This window comes from Myotis davidii, unplaced genomic scaffold (genome assembly GCF_000327345.1).
Source record: "Myotis davidii unplaced genomic scaffold, ASM32734v1 scaffold142, whole genome shotgun sequence".
Classification (NCBI taxonomy): domain Eukaryota; kingdom Metazoa; phylum Chordata; class Mammalia; order Chiroptera; family Vespertilionidae; genus Myotis; species Myotis davidii.
This window is the reverse complement of record NW_006294400.1, coordinates 3,410,992-3,433,925: the sequence shown is the minus strand read 5'-3', so window position 1 is coordinate 3,433,925 and position 22,934 is coordinate 3,410,992. Positions and strand designations below refer to the sequence as shown.

General features: G+C 39.1%; 1 protein-coding gene across 1 annotated transcript in view; it reads right to left on the bottom strand.

Moving 5' to 3' along the window:
- Positions 1–22,934, bottom strand: part of SCAI (suppressor of cancer cell invasion) — a 71,084-nt gene that overhangs the window by 3,744 nt on the left and 44,406 nt on the right. The window contains exons 6-16 of the mRNA XM_006768641.2: positions 20,060–20,156; positions 18,762–18,860; positions 18,475–18,627; positions 16,933–17,034; positions 15,905–16,006; positions 14,917–14,995; positions 13,173–13,272; positions 12,232–12,313; positions 4,917–4,989; positions 851–1,024; positions 568–668 (exon numbers count right to left, since the gene is read on the bottom strand). Coding sequence (XP_006768704.1) covers positions 568–668; positions 851–1,024; positions 4,917–4,989; positions 12,232–12,313; positions 13,173–13,272; positions 14,917–14,995; positions 15,905–16,006; positions 16,933–17,034; positions 18,475–18,627; positions 18,762–18,860; positions 20,060–20,156 — 1,162 coding nt within the window. The remainder of the gene's footprint in view (positions 1–567; positions 669–850; positions 1,025–4,916; positions 4,990–12,231; positions 12,314–13,172; positions 13,273–14,916; positions 14,996–15,904; positions 16,007–16,932; positions 17,035–18,474; positions 18,628–18,761; positions 18,861–20,059; positions 20,157–22,934) is intronic.

The window sequence follows — 22,934 nt, the reverse complement described above, 5'->3', positions numbered from 1 at the left end:
TGAAGATTTCACAATGACATTGTTTATAATATTTAAAAACTGGAAATAACCCAAATGTCCAATATCAGTAAGATGAGTAATTTGAGCTATATTTGTCAAACCATAAAATCCTATATAACAGTGAAAACAAATGAATAAAAGCTATAGTCAGTCATCACCATGCCTGAATCTCAGGACTATAATAAAGAGCGAAAAAAAAGCAAGTTGTAGAATACATAAAATACGGATCCATCAATATGTTGTGTAGGAATACAAATACATGTGGCAAAACTTTAAAGGGAAGTGAATGATAATTATAAAAATCAGAATTTTAGTTTCATTTGAGAGGAAGATAGGATTAGGGAGGACCTACAAGGGACCTCAAAGGTAATGAAAATGTTCTACTTTTTAAATTGTGTGGTGGGTACTCAGATGTTGCTTATTTTGTCCATCTTTAATACTTTATATATTAATTTGTGAATATGATTTTGGATCTATCCAAACTCTATTTAATGCAGGTAAAATATAATACATGATGGTCAAATAACTAAAATGGTAAGACTGGTCATTAAAATATTCTTTGCTTACCCGAAAAATCTTGTGCATCCTCATGGTGGCTGAACAAAAGACAAATCTTGTGAGAAGCAAGCGAAGAAATTCATCTCCAAAAAACTGGAGGAATGCCTGATCTGCAAAGAGGAGAAAGGGGCAGTAAAAAGATGCTTAAAGGGAAAATACATTTCCAAGGGGAAGGCAAGTTCAGGAAAACATTCTCAACTTTCCTGCCTTCAACAAATACCTCTAAAAATTCAAACAATTTTAAACCATTACAGTGCGTTCTGTCACGTGTGCAGTTAGGTTAGTAGGGTACCTATTGAACGTGAATGCGTCAGTAGCTGGGCAATATCGCGGTTGATTTTTCGAAGGTATTCTTGACACTTTTCCCACAGGCTTCTGCGCATGCTTGACAATCCAGAGACAAATAGGAAGGCCATTAGAGGATTGTTCAAAAAGAGTGTGAAGAGGCTACCTCGTTGAGATTGATCTGCAATAACAAACATGTTTTATATATTTATGTAGAAAACAGTTTTGCAAAAGATAAGAGGTGCTTTTGAGGAACATTTTAATATACTGATAATGTATAAAATTAAAGCTATATCATTAAGTCTTAATTCAACAAAGTAGATTCTGCAAGGAACTACAAAACATGTCCCAGGCATATTGCTTTCTTGCTGAACTAACTTTAGAGCCTAGTAAACTAAAGAGAAATAGGACATGAACATATTTCTTTGCCTTTTTCCCTCCAACTCACAAATTTTACCCAAATATGGCAAGGACTGAATCGCAGGCAGTTCATGACAGAATTCTCTGATGAGTTTTAGGACTGCCAGTCTTTTTCACTCTCGTGAGTTATTCTATCTCCACCTATCCCTTAAATATCAATCTTTTTTTTCTTTGGCCTGATACATTGCTAATCTCACCTCTTATAATCTCGGTTATCATTTATATGCCTACTGATTCCCAGTTCTCCATTTGCAGCCTAGATTGAGCGCCTAAGTTCTGATGCTGGACACATTAAATATGTGACTGATCCAAACAGACACACTACAGAGTATAAAATACATCCTATACATAGAATTTCAAAGCATCAGTACAAAAAGGCATTATTAACATTCATTTCACCAGTTTCTTTCTACTTTTATTTTTTAAAAAAAACGTGGCTACTAGAAAACTTAAAACTACATAGGCGACTCCCATAATATTTCTATTGGACAGAACTGCCCTAGACCTCTGTAATCAACCTAACTCTCAAAGGTAACTTCAAACTCAACATGTCAAAAGTTGACAACAATTTTCCCCCCTTTTGGTTCTCTTATAAATCTACTTGTTATTTAGAATCATTATTTCTGCCAGCATCTCAGCCAGAAACCTGAAGTCCATTCCGCCTCTCCCTCTCCCTCATTTCCTCACCATCACCAAGTCCTGCTGGTTCTCTGGGTTGGCACCTTTTGAAGCCAGGTAACCAGTCAGTGTCCTAGCTCAGCCACCACGATCTCTTTATTTCCGTCAATGCTCCTGTCCAATTCACCTTACACAAGGTAAACTGAACGCCTTTTATTTTATTGCCGTTTAAAATCTTTCAATGGCACCCCACTATCCTTTATTTGAATCATACAAGGTTTTTCATAATTCAGTCCCACAATCACAAACTCTGCCCTTTAACTAGCAGAAACTACTTTTAATTTATCTACATGTTCCATAAACTCTCTCATCTCAGAGCTCTTATCTCAGGGCTCAAATGCTATTTCTCTGCTAAAATACCAATTTTCAACCATTTCCCATGCTCATTTAATTCTACGCATCCTTCAACTCCACTTCAGACATCATCTCATGCACTTTCTTCAATCTCAAAGGCAGGTTAGGAGTTCCTCAAGTGTTGCACAGGCTCCCTCCTATGAGACACTAACAGCATCGACAGTGACTGTCAGGTTGCCTGTATCTTCTACTAGACAACTGGTTCTGTGAGAAACTGACTCTGTTTGTCTGGTCCCAGCGTCACCTCCAATGCCTAGCACTGTACCTGATAAATAAACGTTGAATAAATGCTTGTTGAATGTATGAAATAACTCTTGGATAAAGAAAACACTGTACGCATATAAGCCTAACCAATGGACACAGACACCAGGGAGGTGGTGGTGGTGGTGGGGTAATGGGGGGGTAAGGACACATATGTAATACCTTAATCAATAAAGAAAAAAAGAGAGAGAAAAACAACAACAGTGTGTAGACTTTAGATACCAGAGGTGCAGCAACCTAATTTGAGATTCCAAATACTTAGGTATCGACTAGTTTGTGTCCAGAGGGGGCATATTTAGGGATTAGAGGCCTAAGCTTTATAGCACAAAAGATGATACTGGACTAAAAAATATTAAGGACATATATTACAACCAAGTGTATTAGTAATAACGACAGTTGGCACATACTGAATACTTTTTATATACTCTGAATTATTTTATGAGGCTGATGCTATTATCTCCATTTGATAGGAAATAAACTGAGGCACAGGATGGCTAAGGAACCTCCCAAGATCACACAGCTAGTAAGCGGCTGAGTTGGGATTCAAATTCAATCAGTTTGCTTCCAGAGCCTGGTTTTTACCATATACTAGCACATAATAAAGCCTTCAGACCAAATAATCTCACCATTAACCCATTAGACCACTGGTCGGACAGCTCATTAGTCAACAGCCAAGTATCAACAGTACAACAATTGAAATTTCTTTTGATAGCCAAATTTTTTAAACTTAAACTATATAGGTAGGTACATTGTTATTAACTTAATTAGGGTGTTCCTAAGCTGGCCTTTGCTAAAAACGTCCTCAATCTGATTGAGGTACGTTCGTTGAGGTCGACCCCTCCCAACTCTCCCATCCACACTCGTCTTGTATGCTTGCTTCACCCAGGCCGAAAACCGACTTCTGCGCATGGGCCACGAAGTTTTAATCACACTGTACGTGCGGCCCGCATGTGGTATTTTGTGGAAGGGCCACACTCAAGGGGCCAAAGAGCCGCATGTGGCTCGCGAGCCGTGGTTTGTCGACCACTGCATTAGACCATGCAATTTAAACTAAAGCTGCCTCTTTTTTAAAAAACAACTCAGGTTATTATTGAATTTTAGAGAGAGGGGAAAGGAGAGGGATAGAGAGATAGAAACATTATGGATCAGCTGCCTCCTACTCGCCCCCTACTGGGGATTGAGCCTGCAACCTGGGCATGTGCCCTGACCCGGAATCAAACCGGTGACCTCTTGGTTCCTGGGTCAATGCTCAACCGCTGAGCTACACCCACCAGCCAGGATAAAGCTGCCTTTGGTAAGACAAAATGATAGCAAAAAGTACTCTCAAGTAACTGAAAGGGGGTACACTTCTCCAGAAATGATAAGCAACAGGCTAACGGAGTTCTCAAAGCAGGAGTATTTTACCGTTGTTTGGAGGTAAGTTCTATCCCTTAGTAACTGAACTTTTGGGTAGAGGAACTTAGCATTTCTACATGTTTTTCCCTGTAAAACAGCAGAACTTACCTTGAAACAACGGTGAAAAGTCTCCAGCGTCTCTCAGGCATTCAAATGCTGACCATCACTTCCTGTGTCAAACTATGTCAGCAGACAAGACTTCTGGCTGGGAAGTAGCAGTGAAATGCCCTCTCCCACAGAGGGACAGCAGCACTATTCACAGTCAGGGGGACAGTGAAATGGTGACAGCACTGCTAAGACAGCGGCAAGGTTTGTTGAGTATCTTACCAGCTTAATGACTGGGCGCTGGAACAGGCTGCATGGACTGCCAGTTAAGGACAAATTAGTAAAAGTCTTTCATTTCCTCTTCATCTGAGAAACGGCCAGAACCATGAACTATCTCTCCATCACACGGAGAAGAGGTTCTTTTATTTTAAAAATACAACAAGGTAAAATGTGAATAAAAGAAGCCCTTTAGGTAGTGCTGGTTAGGGTACCCTAACTCTTAGGCAGAGGCTAAGAAGTTTTCTCAACAAGAAACCTTACAGTTTTAAATGATGCCTAACTGTGTAGCTGGTGATACAGGACGTCATGCCAGATGGAAGAGGACAAGCTCACCCAAACAAGCAGCTGCAGAACACATTTTAAAATTCATAAATCATGAGTTCTCCACAAGTAAGGACCAAAATCACCCTTTTCTCAGGAACGTTTTGCTATTTCTTTGAGAACTGTCTATAGGCCTAATGGTAGCACATTAAAGACGTCTGGTAGTTGGCAAGACTTCTGGGTTGATTTCAGATTGACACCTGCCACATTAAACACCATAAATCCACATTATAGGTGGGAAAACAAAGATCAGTATTATTCAAAATGTAGACAGTGTTTACTTGTAGCCTATGGATGTAAGAGGTACCGACAGAACATACCTTGTAAAGCTTTTGGATATGCTGTAGGAGAAAGCAAGCAGACTAGTGGCTGTCCAAATAAGTTTGTGAAGTTCTGCAATATATAAGAATTAGAATGTTCATTAAAGGTTTGACCAAAGATAGTAATTTTCCAAAGCATATCATCAGTGTTCAGATTGGGCTCTTTGACTCATAAGCAGCTGCAGAAACATCAGTAACAGCTGAAGAGGCTGCCATCCATGTATAAACTACTATGCATGATAGGCTTTCTTAAAATAGTGACATTTACTAAGTGAAATACCAATTTTTAAAATAAAGGCATAGATACGGTTGCAGTGTTACAAGGAGAGGTCATCTGGCCATCTACCAAGAGGCCACCCACTGGGCAATATACACGATGAAGCTGTATTCACATGGGTGAATTTTCCAAGGTCTAAGGTCTGGCTCTCAGCGTCACAGGCTCTAAAACCTGACTCACTGGTCTGAAGTGTAGATCCATCTCTCACTGTGAATCACATTAACTGCTCACTCCGAATAATGTTAATTTACAGTGAGAACTAAACTAACACTCAAAAAATACTCTTTGCATGATTTCAGCATATCCTTTCCCTTAAGGCAGATTTACATGGGAAATCCTATATAATACATGGCTAATATGCAAATCGACTGGTCACTATGATGTGCACTGACCACCAGGGAGCAGACACTCAATGCAGAAGCTGCTCCCTGGTGATCAGTGCGCTCCTACAGGGGGAGTGCCACTCAGCCACAAGCAGGGCTCACAGCTGGCAGAGCGCAGCAGCGGTGTCAGGAGCCTCTCTCAGTGGCAGTGCTAAGGATGTCTGACTGACGGCTTAGGCCTGCTCCCTCCTAAGCCATCAGTCAGATGTCCCCCGAAGGTTCCCGGATTGCAAGAGGGCACAGGCTGGTCTGAGGGATGCCCCCCCCACCCATGTGCACGAATTTTGTGCACCAGGCCTCTAGTAACATTATACACTGGTTGGTAAAACAAGACAGAACTTAATAGATATGAACAAAACAAAAATTAAAACTTCCTGAATTATAAAAATAAAGACTAGGACAAATGGAAAGACATACTATGTTCTTAGGAACCCATTCTAAAAATGTCATTACACTAATTTATTAAAATGTAAACCAACCTAAAAAAAAATGGTTCAGTTCCCTGCAACTGAAAAAAAAATTCTAAAGTTCATAAAGAAAAAGTAGACGAGTCAGGAAAACTCTGCATTCAAAAGAAGAGATGAGAGAGAACAAGATTCATCAGATATTAAAACATACTTTAAAGCCTCAGTAATTAAAAATATGTGGCCCTGGCCTAAGAGTGGGCAGAAGACCAATGGAAGAGAATGGAGAGTACAGAATTAGATCACAAAACAGATAGGGCTGAATATATATGATAAGGATGACAATTCAAATTGGTAGGAAAAACTGGATAGCCATGTAGAAAAAAAAGTTGGCTCTATACTTCCAACACACACTTGGATAAAATATGTCAAAGATTTAAATGTAAAATATCCTATATAATAAAACTCTAATATGCAAATCAACTGAACGGTGGAACAACCGGCAGAATGACTGGTCACTATGACATGCACTGACCACCAGGGGGCAGACGCTCAATGCAGAAGCTGCCCCCTGGTGGTCAGTGTGTTCCCACAGGGGGAGCACCACTCAGCCAGAAGCTGGGCTCATGACTGAGGAGCGCAGTAGCGGTGGCGGGAGCCTCTCCCATCTCTGTTGCAGGTGGGCTGTAAGGAGCAAGGGGTCCCGAACTGTGAGAGTCCCAGACTGTGAGAGGGATGTCTGACCTCCGGGGATCGGGTCTAAGCCGGGAGGTGGATATCCCCCAAGGGGTCCTGGACTGTGAGAGGGCACAGGCTGGGCTGAGGGGACCGCCCCCCCCCCGCAGTGCATGAATTTTGTGCACTGGGCCTCTAGTTAAACAATAAAAGTACTGAAAGAAATATAAGAAAGGGTTATTTTTGTAACCTAGAAGATCTTCCTATTATGATTATGATTAATAAACCTAGTCACAAAAATCAAAGGCTTATATATAGTAAAATACAGCATAAACTAAATCAGGAGCCAAATGATGTTCTGGGATATATATTTGCAACTCACATTACAAAGGATTAATCTCTTTAATATAGAAATAACTTCTCCCAATCCATAAGAAAAAGTCTACTGACTCAATAGAAAAATGGGTGAAAGATAACAAGAGAATTAATAGAAAACTGAATACAATTGGTTCAAATGTATGAAAGGTACTCAATCTTACTGATAAAAGAAAATCAAAGCTACACTAAATTACCATTTTTAATTTATCAGTTTAGTAAAATTTCTACAAGTTTAAAAATATAGTGCTCTCTTGGGCAGCACATATACCAAAAGGTGAAAATATATGCTATTGGCAGAAATATGGGAAATCAAATACCCACAAATAGGAGTATATATTAGTACAAAATTTTTAGGAGACAATTTGGCAGGATCTATTAAATTCAAATGCATATTCCATTAACACAGCAATTCCACAACTTGGAACTTACCCTGTCAATATTACTCTCAAACCTGTAAGTCCTAAATTGTTTCATGTAGCATTGTTACTAATAGTAAAGGATTGGAAACAACCAAATGACCAGCAATAACAGACTGGTAGAATAAATTATGGCACAACCATACCACAGGATACTATGCAGCTACAAGAAAGAATTAAGTTCTTTATGAATGGACATGGATAGATCTCCAACATTTCTTAGTAGTGAAAACAAGTAAGATAGAGCAGTTGTGTATGTCATGTTACTACCATTTATACAGCAAAGAAGACTAAAGGCTATGTATGTGTTTTGGCTTATATAGACATTTAAATTTTTTTTCTAGAAGGATAAATAAGAAACAGACAACAGTGATCACTTGTAGGGAGAGCCAGCAACTGAGTGAACTGGGTCTGGGAGGGATGAAGAGATTTCACTATATGCCTTTTTGATTTTATGACTTTGTAAATATCAATACAAACACTAAAACAAATAGTTAAAATAAATGAGAAATTTCTTGTAATCAAGACAAAGGGAGTAAGTTGAATGACATTAAGGCGCACCCGTCAGATAAGGCAGCGTGGGCACTCTCCCACACTGCGGACGGCCTCTGCATCCTTGGCCGTGAGGCTCTTGCTCTTGGCTAGTGCCAAAAGGAACACTGCCGCTACTTATGTCCCACGGCTTCCTTTTTCTTTGCTTCCCTTGCTGATCAACTTCTCATCTGATTTTTTTACAAACTGTGTAAAAAGAGTTAGGGTTAGCATAAGAAACCTGACTGCTATCCTTTGAAAGGACTGCTTACAAGGTTCGGCCCTTGGCTGGCTTCTGGGAACTTAGATTTGGGTGAGTTGCCACCATTAGCAGAACCGATAAGAATGGCTCACATTACCCAGACTGTGCAAACAAGATGGTTTATGTTGAACACCTGCTTTCTTTCTGGGAGATTGGCATTTGGTGTGATCACTCTCCAATAAACATCCTGGGCAACAAGTCCCTCATGAGCTGCCCTGGTAGACACTTCAGCCGTGCTGTCTCAACTTGTTGCTGGGGAAGTAGGGACATCCTGTGTGACTGTGGGAGAAAACTCTTGGAAGTTTGAGCCTATTTTGCTCTGGACTTCATCCTATGGACCTTTTTCCTTTGCTAATTTTGCTCTGTATCCCTTTACTGTAATACATACACTGATGTGAGTATGACTATATGCTTAGACCCAGGAGCCAAGAACCAGAGAACTTCTAGAAATGAAAATAACCACAACCAACATATAACTCATATGGGTTTAGTAGCAAGTTAGTCACTGCTGAAGAAAGAATTTGTAAATTGAAAGATAGCTCAGAAGAAATTATCCAAATCTCAAACACAGAAAAAAAAGTTGGAAAATATAGAAGTTAAGAGATGTAGAAGACAGTGAGAATGCTATGTACTAGTCTATATAATAAAAGCCCAGCGACCATTACAGCAGAACCTGAATGACCAGTTGCTATGACACACACTGACCACCAGGGGCAGACACTCAATGCAGGAGCTGCCCGCTGGTGGTCAGTGCGCTCCCACAGCTGGAGCACCGCTCCATCAGAAGCCGGGCTCACAGCTGGTAAGTGCAGCGGTGGTGGCAGGAGCCTCTCCTGCCTCCATGGCAGCATTAAGGAGTGGCAAGCCAAGTGGTAAGGAGCAAGCAGAAGGGCGGTTAGGAGCAAGGGATCCCGGATTGTGAGAGGAATGTCTGTCTGCCGGTTTAGGCCCATTGTCTTTCTGGGCCTAAACCGGCAGTCGGACATCCCCCCAAGGGGTCCCAGATTGTGAGAAGGCCTGGCCGGGCTGAGAGACACCCCCCCCCACACACGAATTTCATGCATCGGGCCTCTAGTATGTATATAATCAAAGTTCCAGAAGGAGATGAGAGAAAAGTTGGGATACAGCCAGTGTTTGAGGAGACAATGACTGAGAATTTTCCAGCATTAATGAAAAACCCCAACCTTCCCATTCAAGAAGTCTAACAAGTCCCAGTAGATTAACTCTAAAGAAACAAAACCTAGCCGAAACCAGTTTGGCTCAGTGGATAGAGCGTCGGCCTGTGGACTGAAAGGTCCCAGGTTCGATTCTGGTCAAGGGCATGTACCTGGGTTGCGGGCACATCCCCGCTGGGGGATGTGCAGGAGGCGGCTGATTGATGTTTCTCGCTCATCGATGTTTCTGACTCTCTATCTCTCTCCCTTCCTCTCTGTAAAAAATCAATAAAACATATTAAAAAAAAAGAAAGAAACAAAACCTAGAACTCACAGTGTAACTACAGAATGCCAAAAACTTTCAAAGGAGCAGGAAAGAAACAGAATGTGTGAGGCTGCCTGGCAGAAGAGCTTTCACAATCTTGCTAGGAGAGTGGCTGCCTTACTAGACTGCAGCAACCTGCAGCCATCAGTCAACGAGGATAGGCTGTTTAGATAAATATGACTGTCTGACAAATGAGTAATTCATGTTCACTGGAAGGGATCCAGCCTTGTCATAATTACTAAAACACTCAAAGGTTGTTCTTTCAAAAAAAAGAAGGCAGAACTAAAAGAAGTGCTCAGAATGACCATGCGATTTTTTTTTTTTTCACTCCCACTAGTACTACCTTAGTACAGACAAGGCCACTTCTACTTGCCTCTTCTCTAGTGGAAATCTGAGAGCCACACGTAGGCCAGATGTTACACAGATCTTGGCCTTTCCGTCACTCTCCTCTGCAATGAGGCTCAGACGAGCACGCAAAGCTCCTCTTTTACAAAGTGGAAAGAGCTGGGGTTTTGGAATTACAAAAACTGCTGGGATCAGTGAGGCAGGTTAGTTCATCTCCATAGGCAAAGTTTCCTCAACTATAAGGGTAATAGTACCTATCTGCACCTAAGCATTCAACAATATTTACTAAGAAACTTTTAGGTGTGAGGCCTCGGGACATAAGGATACATGTATATACACATGTAACACATACACATGGTCTTGAGGGAAAACAGCCTAGTGCTGATAATCAAACCTTTACATTCCAGGCAGAACAGTGGAGTCTGCTCTGGGGAATATAACGAGGCCATGAAGACAGACCTAAAGACACATCAGAGACTAACCAACTAACTGGCCCAACTAGACTGCGCAGCTCAGCATGACAAGCCCTATTCACCACCTCAGAGATTCTGTTTTCCTAGCTTCCACTCTTAAATCTGAGCAGAAAGGCAAAAATTACAATACTCTGAGGAAAGTCTCTAATATGATATATGCAGGCAAAACAAACAGAAACACGTCAGCCTGGAGGAAACAGACAGCAGGGAGAACTTTTAAAGTGATCACTGTCAGTCCTGGCTGGCGTGGCTCAGCTGGTTGGAGCATCATCCCGTGCACTGTGCAGGTATATGCCCTTGACCGGAATCGAACCTGGGACCCTTCAGTCCACAGGCTGACGCTCTATCCACTGAGCCTAACCGGTTCGGCGGTATTTTGACATTATAAAAGGTGCTATCAAATAATATCCAGGTAGGTTGAGAGACGTTACTAGGTTGCTAGAACACTCCCAATGCATGCTGGAGCTTATGCACAATACATTTGACCGGGTGCATCAACATATCCTGTCACATCTTTAAACTGTAGCAAACAATTCCTTTGACAAAGACACAGATGCTTCTTGGGAATTCTGTGAAGACACCAATGCCTGGACTCCGCTGGTTTTATAAGTTTAAAAGGGATAGCTAATAAACTTTTCCTTCAGCAGCCTCTCACCCCTTCAAAAAGATTAAAAACAACAACATACACCACATTTAAGAAAAGTGTCAGCTAGTTTTCCCCAAAATCAAAGTTGTAAACTTGACTTTTCAGGCAATAAGCTGAAAAGTTTAGGGTAGGTTGGCTGCTCTTGGAATTCAGACTTTAAAAAGTGAAACTAAACATAAAAATTAGATGAAAAATATATGCTTGAGGTCAGCTCCCGTGGCTACCAGACACTTCCACTGCTCTCCTGAAATAAACCTACCAATGCTTGCTTCTCCATCTAATTATATGAACATGCACAACAAAAATAGTTTTAATTGGCAGTTTTAATATGCAGAGCCAAGCATATTTCTGAACATATTGTTCACTAATGAAATATTCCAACCACATACAAAGGACTCCAAAAATTCTGTTTTTATTTTCCTGTAAATTACTATAGTTTGAAATCTGCTATCCTACTTTAAAGTGTTTTGCTGCTGTTCTTTATATAATCACTGAAAAACATTGCTTCAATAGCAAAATATAAAACAAAGGATTTTCAAGTTATATCCTTGTCACTTATTTCAGCATTTTACTTATTCTTCACAATTTTTTACATAAGTGCATGTAAAACTATTTTGATATTCAAAGGCTGTAACTGTAAGACATGGCACTTAAACCATAGCAGCTCAAGTGCGTAGATGGGGAAAAGGTCTCAAAACTAGAAAATAAAATGTGCCCACATACTTCTACCTCTATAAAAGAAAATTATTCTGGGTTATACAACAAAAGTCAACCTTCCACCAGAGATCTTGGGAATCTTGAATTTTTTTTCCTGCAGGAGGATTTATTATTTTCCACTGAGTGTCCATTCATGCGTTTTCTTCTTGTTTCTATTCATAGCACCAGATCCTGACTAGCATGCACAACCTCAAAAGAAAAGAAAGACTAAATACAAACTGTGTAAAATGAAATAAAATAAAGCAAAATAACAAGGCACATGTTAAGACTGGTTACCTCGGGGTGCTGCCATAATGTCTAACACGTGCCCTGGCGCTCATGGAACTCACCTTATATGCGACACTATTGGATGAATCCACGATGATAAACAGGGGCTTCCTCGTGAAGGGGTAGAGATCTCCAGGATGGAGGCTGGGAAAACAATAATAATGATAAATAACTGAGTAACTATACCTCCAAGTCTTAGAATTTTTCTTCTTCAGTTTGGTCTGCTCACGTCTCCTTTTCATTGTAGCACGAGAGAAAAACAAAGATTAATTAAGCAAAAAACAAAAAAATCTCTGTATTAAGTTTTATTTGGAAAAAAATTCAGAGATAATTATTTCCCAAGAATATCTAAACATACAACGTGAAAATCTCAGAAGTCAGCATTTAGGTACTTTAGTATTTAAAAGCCCATTTAAAAACATATTTTTAAGACAAACATGTAAAACACAACCAGATTTGTATTTCAATGAGTTTTTCAAAATCTATACCTATTGTCAAGCTATATCTTAATATTTCAGAAAATAATAGGGGCTTCCCTTTACTATTCTTTATGTTTTCTCTGGATATTGCATCAGAATCAGTTGGGTGCTTCTTAAACATCTAGATTCGCTGGCCCATAGACGATCTACTAGACCCAAAGGCTAAAAGTCCAGTAACAAGAATTTGAGAGCCACTGCCTAAGAAGATCACAATCTTGGTGTGTATGCTCTTTCTAGCTTAGTGGACAATGTGTGTGTGTGTGTGTGTGTGTGTGTGTGTGTGTGTGTGTGTACAGCGCCTGACGTATAACTGATACTCAATGAAAAATTTAAAATATATATGTATTAGCTCAAAGTTCTAATTTCCTAGGATAGTCAAGATGGAAGTATTGCTAGAATCCAAATAAGTGTTATTAACAGTAGCCTAGGAGAACATTTCTAGTACCAGAAAAGTCCCCATTTCACTTAATATTTCATAAGAGAGAACTACAATTTTTATGATAGGGAGACACTAGAATACATACCAGTGCATTTCTTTGTGGGATTGATTGCGTTTGTGCATGGCATCTCCATTTATAATATCCCGATTACTATTAGTAAGAACCCCTCCAAAATCATAAGGACCTATGAAAACAAAGGGAAGAATCCTAGACTTCAATCAGAGAGTAACATGATTCTGATGTTCAAAGGTATTATGTGAATCTCTCCCTGATACAAGTGGAAGATAATTACAAAACATTTTAATTATTTTAAAATTTAACATTCTCCTTTAATACAGTATTTAAATGATTTCAGCATGTTGCCTACTTCAACATTTTAAAAAAATCATTTAATTACTCATCAGTTCTTCAAACAGAATACAATGAGAAACAAAACAAGAATCCATGGCACCCCATTATTCCGGGCAATAAAAGTGATGCAGATCTGAGATGCTCAAAATGATCTTGACATTTCAAGCAAAATTAAAACCTCAGGTTTAACAAAACTATTTATGTGAAAAATTGCTGACTGATGTCCTAATAATTTCTTAAATAGAAGTATAAGTAAGCCATTAATTGTAAAATTTAGAAAAAAATGTGGAATAAAACTTGAAAATTCTCATTGAAAAAAATCTTTATTTTTAAGAAAATAATTAACAAGTTTCAGTGTGTGAAAAAATCCATTATCACTTTTATATCAGTTTTGAAGTTAGCCTTTGCCCACTGGTTATATCAGTTAGTTAAACTCCTGTCTAAATGGCACAGCAACCGAGGGGTGTTAGGAATAATTTCTCTCAAAGGATTACTCAATTAGTGCCTATTGCAGTACTAATGTACTTTGAAAAAAGTAAAATGGGGTCAATATATTAAGCAGGGGCCCAGAAAATCTGATTCAACAGTAGAAAAATAGAAATAATTATTTATAAATAAAATAAACTTTACTACAAGAAATTAGTTTATGACTTCACACCACATTTAATGCTGTTATATTTTATCCCTTAAAAGAGCACTGCAATGAAAAGGCTTTGAGGTTTATTTTGTTTTGTTTTCATTTTACCACATTAAGAGGTTCTGTAGGTCATGCAAGGAAGATGGCAGGGACATGCATTGTATAAAGGAATGCAAATTTCAACAAACATGAGGAGGAAAATGTTAAGGATGTTAAGGAAAAAAAAATTTTTTTTTGTCCAGACAGAGATTTAAATGCCTCATTTACATCCCAGTTACTCACCTATTCTGACCAATTTCATATATTCTGGACTCATTTATTCTGGACAGTTTTAAGTTTTTATTCTGAAACAGCATCCCAATATTCTATAGGTTGAATCCATAAAAACCAAATAAAGAAAGGACAGAAAACAAAATCATGACAAGGACTTGAACTTTCACAGTTACAAAAGTGTACTGATTTCTACAAAGACTTTCAGCCACATGAAGCCGCTGACCAGATTCCCTAAAGCACTGAAGGCTCAGAAAATTTTAATGATGTGAAGTAGATCATTAGGCTTCGTTATTTCATATGTATGTGTGCTTCTGGCAAATCTGATAGTGAGGCACACACAGTTAGTATGTGAATTTGCTGATGATTTGTGGAGTTCAATGTATAATATTTCAGCAAATAAAATAGACTGAGGTATCTATAACATTGCCAATTCAACAAATAGACCAGGTTTCCAATTTAGAAGCCTCTCTAGAAAGCTGGAGATGGTCTGTGGGCTACAGGCCACCGTCTTGTAGAAAATAAAGAGAATTCAAGCCCGGCTCACACAGGAGCATTCCTTTATTGTACCTTCACTATCAGAACGACCTGTTGGGAAAACGCCAGTGGCTGACAGGTAAATCAGAAGCACGCTATTGGCAGGCAGCTCCTGGAATTTAAAAAATCACATATACAAAACAACAAACAGGGAAAACAACAGTTTCATTTAAAGCTCATGACACTTCAAAGGTGTGAGGAAAACAAGCACCTAATCTGACATACTACTGTCTTCTCCAAGAGAAGAGCCACTCTTGCTGGTTCCAACTCCTGTCTACCCAGCCAAGATTCATGATAATCTACAATCTACAATGACTGCCAAACGTTTTTAAGACATTCTCTGCTTTAAAACGCCCATCATCTAGAAAATGTCCTCTGGAAAACTTGAAATGGAGAAGTAAATATCCTGACTATAGAGACGTCTAAAAGACAAACTCCCATCTATGGCTTTCACTATTAAACTTTGGGAGGAATTCCCTGCTCCTCATAGCTCTTTCAATGACCAAAATATTTCCGAGCAGGTCTGAGCAACCTGCTCCGGATTTTTTAAGTTCTGCACTGACTCTTATACCTACAGTAGTTTAGTAATAAAAACCTGGAGAAAGGAAAGTAATTAAGCAAAAATCTCATTAAGTAATGGCAATAAGCATTCAGAGCCTGTAAGCAATTTCCATTCTGAAAATAACTATGATTAGGATATTCTAAGCTGCAGTTCTCAACCTGCGGGTCGCGAACAATGACAATACATCCTGCATGTCTGATATTTACATGACGATTCATAACAGTAGCAAAATTACAGTTATGAAGTAGCAACAAAAATAATTTTATGGTTGGGGGTCACCCTAACATGAGGAATTGTATTAAAGGGTCGCGGCGTTAGGAAGGTTGAGACCCACTAAAGGCAGTTTCAATTTCCTACTTTACTTAAATTCTTCACTCAGATATTCAAAGAGAAGAGTGACACTCAGATACATGCAGGGCACACCTTTCCCATACAGTAAACATACGGGGTCAAATATACCTTAAAAGATGCTGCTAAGAACGTGTACAGTTGGCTGAAGGTGGGTTTGTAGAGCAGGTACTTGTGGGGATTTTCTCGCCTGGTAGGCTTGTCAGCTGATTCCTGTATTTACACACAGAAAATAATATCCATATAAGCTGTATTTGACAGATGAATTATCAATGCCTATTTTTACTATCCTCTTCATCAAATATATTTTTGTTACTATTATTATGCTTATCTATATTTCCTATTCTTCATCAAGAGAGCTCTTTTTTTTTTTCCCCCTGATGCACTTCCCCCCATAATCTGGAAAATACAAAACAACATCTCCCACCACAGACCTACACATAGTCATATATGAGACCCAGGGACCTTTATTCATGGGACTTCGAAGTAAAGCCTGCCCTTCATGCATGTTGCAAGTTTCTTCTGGTTCCATAATATTTCATATTAACTAGTATGTCTTTTCCTATGTCTTCTGTGCATATTACCTTTCTACCAAAGGCGGCAATAGAACTTAGCAAGTATTTCCTGAATCCATCTGGCACCTCCTAGATGAGGTGAAGGTTCTCTGAGCTCCAGGGGTGGGGGTGGGGGTGGGGTAGTCAAAGGCTAAAAAGAGGAGATAGAGAAAGAACTTGGTGGTGCCAGCTTCTGAAGAGCCAACTTGGAAAGTCATCTCAGACAGGAGCAGAGCCAGCCTTTGAGGGCTGCCCGGTCTCTGCTCCTGCCAGCATTGCCCTTTCACCAGCTTGGCATGTGCTGACAAGAGAGCTCTTCTAAAAACATTTGACTGATTGATTTGAGAGAGAGAAAAACATCAACCTACTGCTTCACCTATCCATTGGTTGACTCTTGCATGTGCTCTGACTGGGATCAAGCCTGTAACCCTGGTGCATCAGGACAACATTCCAACCTACTGAGCCACCCCACCAGGGCAAGGGAGCTCTTTATTCACACTCAAAGCATTTGTTGGATGATAGCATTCCATGCAGAGCAGAAGCAGTAAGAGTGTTACCAAAATTGCAAAAGTAGGGAGAAGGTACCTGCATTCCTGACTTATTCATCTGGGAAGCTAAATTCATTGGCTCCCTTTCCAGGGCTTGTAACATCCGGAACATGTCAACAGTTAGTTCACTGAACTTAACCTGCAAGGAACACAAACCTGACCATTGATGCAACACGCATACCTTTAAGTCTTTAATCATATTATTAATCTTGACACTCATGTGTACTTAATGACACTAGGTATTTTCTTTTCCAGGATTTTATGATCAAAAATTTCAAAAGATAGAAGACTGAAAGAATTATACAGTAACACCAATATGCTTATCAACTAGATCCTACAACATTAACATTTTTCTATATTTGCTTTATCACATATCTCTCCATCTATCTATATACCTATCAACCCATCAATTTCCTCAAGTACTCTTAGAAACAAATAAAAGTAGTCATGTAAACAGAGACCTATTTTAGATCCTATAAAACTTGCTAATTTTTGGCAAAACAGTGAGGCTGAAATATGGCAGTGGCCCATATTTTATAACCTCTTCATTACATTTTGGTACTTTACAATGTTTAAGACGCATACTTTTTTCTACTTTGAAAAGAAAACATTGTATTTAAATTAAAAGATTCTAATTTAGAAATCTGTGAATTAATGGCTATAAAAACCAAAGTTGGAAAAGTACTAGAAAAAGTTAACAATAACAAAAATGATAGGTGTAAGGAAGTATCCAAAATTAAAATGTATAAGTAATGCACATAGAAAAATATCCTCACTGGTGACTTTTCCAATATTCCATATTCCCAGTAAATTACATTTCCAGTACATTAAATTAATTATGCAACTATTCTGTCATGAAAAAATATTTGAAATTTGCTTTTGACAAATGTACCTAAAAATAACCCCTCCTCTGACCAGCTGATGTCACTCAGTGGATTGAGCATCATCCCATGGACCATGAGGTCCTGGGTTTGATTCCTGGTCAGGGCACATGCCCAGGTTGTGGGCTCAATCCCCAGTATGGGGTGTGCAGGAGGCAACCGATAGATGTGTTTTTCTCATTGATGTTTCTCTCTCTCTCCCCTTCTCTCCATCTAAAAATCAATAAAAACGTATTTTAGAAAAACAACAACCCTCCTCTCTTTTTGCCTGATTACAATATATACAGATTTGGAAAGTTGTGAAGAAGAAAATAAAAATCAGCTATAATTCTGCTATTCAGAGGCAGAGGTAAACCTTTAATGATATTGGTGAATTTCTCCTTGGTCTTTTCCCTATGCATATGTGTGTATCGACGTTTTAACACACGGGGTAATTTTGTGTACATACCAGCTCCATAACAAACTTCTTTTCCCTTACCATATCATGAGTATCTTCCTTTGCGATTAAAAATTCTTTCTAAACCACTTAAATGTCTGTAACATAGTCCATAAATGGACACAGCATAATTTATTTAACATTTCCTCACAAATGGATGTTAGGATATTTACAACAGGGTTAATTAATAATAACCCTGTAATAATAAAAAGCACTATTTGTCAAAGTGGATTTTCGGCATACTTCCTTCACAATTCTTTACCTGGTTATTACAATTACCAATAATGAGCGCGTCAGCCAGAGACAGCTGTCCCACAATCATGCCCTGTTCCAGCAGTGGGGCTCCTGTTTCAGCAAGGCGGTTAGATGTGATAACGATGGTATTATCATCATTCAACACCATTACGGGGTCTGCCTGGAGAGAATAGCCAAGACAAAATGTCAGTCTAGTAAGTTATTCCTTTTTGATATATACACACAGTAAAAATGTATACCACATAGGAATTTACTTATCCGTAACTATGACAACCTTTCTTGTCAAACACTGACCTCGATAAAAGCTGCGACTTCTTGAAGCACCAGGTTCCACTCCACTTGATCTTCAGTATTAAAGCGGTGAGTGTAATCTTCAATTTCATCAGACAATTCCTGATTTTAACGTATCACAAAGAAAATGGGTATAGACAAAAAAAGACAGCTATGAGGTACTACATTCCTGAGAGAAATTGACATAGTTAAGAAGTTTATTATCAATATACTGTCTCAATTATAACCAAAAACAAAGAACAAAAACTACATGGGTTTATCTCAAAATCAAAAACTCCAGAATGACACACATCAGTAAGATCTTCAGAAATCCCGAGAGACCCATACTGAGTAAGGTATGACTTTATTTTAAAATTTATTTTATTTTTAATGTTTTTATTTATTTCAAAGAGGAAGGGAGAGGGAGAGAGATACAGAAACATCAATGATGAGAATCATTGATCGGCTGCCTCCTGTACGCCCCTTACTGGGGATTGAGCCCACACCCAGGCATGTGCCCTAACTTGTGAACTTCTGGTTCATGGGTCAATGCTCAACCACTGAGCCACACCAGCCAGGAAAGAAATGACTTTATTAATAGAAAACTCTTACATGTAAACCCCCCAATTTTTAACATTAAAAAAATTAATACAATCTAGCTGATTTTCTTTGGATTTGCTAGTATAGCATACTGGTTTTATCTGGAAAGAGTTAATAGTAACTAGGAGTGGAGGAAGACAGAGGAAGACTTGTCAAAACTAGCATGTTATACTTGAGTACCAAGAATTAAGAAGCATGCCACTGAAACTTCTCCATGAATGAATACAGAGTGCAGCTGGAATGTATGCAATCATCACAGATAGTAAATGAATCCCGAAAGCCGTTAACACTTAACTGCCTGAGTTAATGGAGGACAGTGATGCAGAAATATTAAAGGAATGGGAAAAAACCAAAATCTTTCCCAATACCTTTGTCAAACATTGTGTGCTTTTTCTTGACCTAACTTTTCAACTATCTTCTTTTAAACAAAATATTTTAACTTTTTTCTGAATTTCCCGACCATCCATCGACGGGTGGTGAAATGTAAAATGTGCTGAAGGGACAAAAGCAAGGAATTAAGATAATGGTCTCTGGTCAGTCCGTGTTTGAAATATGAAGAGAGTTGAAAAAAGTTTTTTTATCATTGCCATTGGCAGAAGTTACCACACTTTTAATGCTGTAATGATTTAGACATACCAAAAACTATTTTAACCTCAAATCTATTTTTAAAAAACAAAATTGTCCACACAATTAGATATTCAAATATTTTAAAGTACATTTACCTTCACCAGTTCCTTTACAACATCCATTTTGTTGAGAAGAAGACAAACTACTATAAATCTTGCATAGTAGCGTAGCTTCTTAACTACCAACTCAGGTCTGTGGTAGATAAATGGAAAATTAGTCATTAGATTAAAAAAGAAAATATGCTGTTTTGACCCTATTCTGACCCTATTCTACAAATATTTCTGCATATAACCTACAGTCTTAACATTTCTTACTGGTTCATTACATAATTCATTCATTCAACAAATATCTATTGAGAACTTAGATGCATCTGGCACTATGCTAAGTGCTGGAAATAGGGTGAAAACACACACACACACAGAACTACAGACAAGTCCCTTCTCCTCAGCTCTTACAGATAGAAAAATATTTAAAATACAGAGAAGACAGGTAAATACTTAAAACATAGTGGAATAAGTACAATGACACGAGAAATAAAGGGTGCTTTTTGAGCCCACAGGACTGGATCCTGGGTGAGAGTAAACTTCCCAGAGAGAGTAATGTTTGAGTGAAGGCTATATATAAGGAAGAGGAGAAGATGAGGCAGAAAAACACAAGGTGAAAAGCATTCCAGGAAGAACAGTCTTTGTTTGGAAACCTTATCTTTTATATATTAATATCACCAAGCCTGTTTCCTTGTGCTTAGTGCTGACAAGCCATATCTTTTCCTTCTCCTCTGCTTCCCAGTGCCTTTGTCCTTTTATTTTACCACATCTTTAAAGCCAGCACGTGGCTAGGTCTTGCTTTTTCATCCACCGTGGTAATCTCTGCCTCGTCCACGCAGGTCCTCTGGGTTTGCGTCTCCACCTTGCTCTGTTTGTTTTCAGTTTGTCCCTTCTGTGTTCGTGCCCTTTACTGCTCCTCTCTCGCTTTCTTTTCAATTAATCTAATATATTTTAGTGTACTGTCCTCTATTGGCTTCTGGCTCATACCTCTGCATTATTGTTCTTTTAGTGCTGCTAGTAGCAATATGCATCCTCAACTTACCAAAGGCTTTTACAATCAATACCACACCTCTTCACACTTAGCCCTTATCAAGTGAACCTGACATTCCCAACGTCCACTTCCTGCTTTCTACATCCTACATTGCACAGATAATAACCTTACAACAGTATATTTTTCGTATATGTTTGGCATTTTCCATGACAAAACTTAAAAATTTTCTCTTAGACCCAGGAGTTATTTAGAAATGTTTACTAATTGACACGACTCTGCGCACTTGCCAGAGAAACTGTTTTTCCTGGTGGCTAAATGCAGTAAAGTGCACAGAGGTTAGGACCTCTGCATGCTTTATCTTCTCCATATCTAACTCTGACCAGGGTCAGCCTCAGCCATTTGCAACAGTTGGGGTTTGCAGCTCCTACGACAAGTGATTACGGGGTAACATCTCCCTTTACTAAACAGGATGGGCCGGTGGAAAGATTCATTGTTGAGAGTTGTCCTGCTTAATGACAACAGTCACCGAGGTGAGGGCTAGAACGTCCATTCCTCTTGGCTTTGACAGAATGCTGAGGCATTGAGAGAGTGCAGAGAGAACTTGTCCCTTTGAGAAGAGACTTTTGCCTTATAAAACAACTGTGATATTGTGGAATACTTTCTTGTTTTAATCTACTGGCTGTTGATTTTAGGAGTTGTCACCAATCGCTACCTTGACTGGCCCTCCTGCCCTATGTGAACTAAGAAACAAACAACGCACCATCTGAACTGTCCTTCCAGAAAACGAGGTCAAGATTTTGGGTTGTCCGTTGATTCTAATTTAGTGTCTTTAAGGCAAGAGATTTAGTCATCCTGGTTCCAAATAATCGTACCTCGTTCTTCTGCCCTGCTCTAGGAGGCAGCACAGGGAAACAATTGATGTGTGTTGTCTGCTCTTAGGATGGAAAATGATTTCCACAAATCAAACTGTTGTGTTTTAAGCCAACGGGCCTAAGGCCAATTTTCCTTTTGGCAAATTAGAAAAGTGAATTATACAAGGTATTTTACTATTGCTTAAAATAGTTCTTTGCTGGTAAAATATTACATAGCCCTTTTGCATGTTCTTAGAGATACAATTTATCTCACCAAGAATTCAGATAAATTGTACAACATAAATGCAAAAAGGGGGTGAGGGATGTAGGAAATATATCTATACTGAATATACGCAAAGCAAATGGTAAAAAAACTTGAAGAAAAAATAATCGATGGAACTTCCGATAGAAGAAAGAAGTAAGGCAATAACACAGAGACCTCAGCATCGGCATACCTCACTTGTATCAAATCACCTCCTCTGGACAAGTCTGAACAAGACTTGCAAGGGCATGAAGGGGATTTACAAGAGTGGGGCTTTCCAAAAAATGTCGTCGTAGAGCTGGAAAGCTCATAAGAGCCAAGCACAGTGTTCTCTAGAAAGCCATGCCAAAACTATGTTTTCTTTTAAAATATATTTTTATTGATTTCAGAGAGGGAGGGAGAGGGAGAGAGAGATAGAAACATAAATGATGAAAGATAATCATTGATTGGCTGCCTCCTGCATGCCCCACATTGGGAATCGAGCCCGCAACCTGGGCATGTGCCCTTGGCCAGAATCCAACCTGGGACCCTTCAGTCCACAGGCCCACGCTCTATCCACTGAGCCAAACCGGCTAGGGCAAAACTATGTTTTCTTCTAGCACTAAGTGAATATCATCTTTTCACTTGTAACAGCTGTGAGTTCTGTTGCCGGAGGTAGAGAGAACGTTCCCATCTTCTAGACCTGAACTTTCTCTTCTAACAATTCTTGAAACGCTAGCAATGAAGATACTGCGCCATGTCCCTGGTTTCTCCCACAATTCCACACTCCTCTGGAATTAATAGCATCACCATCTACTGTGACCCAAAGATGTCTATAACCGC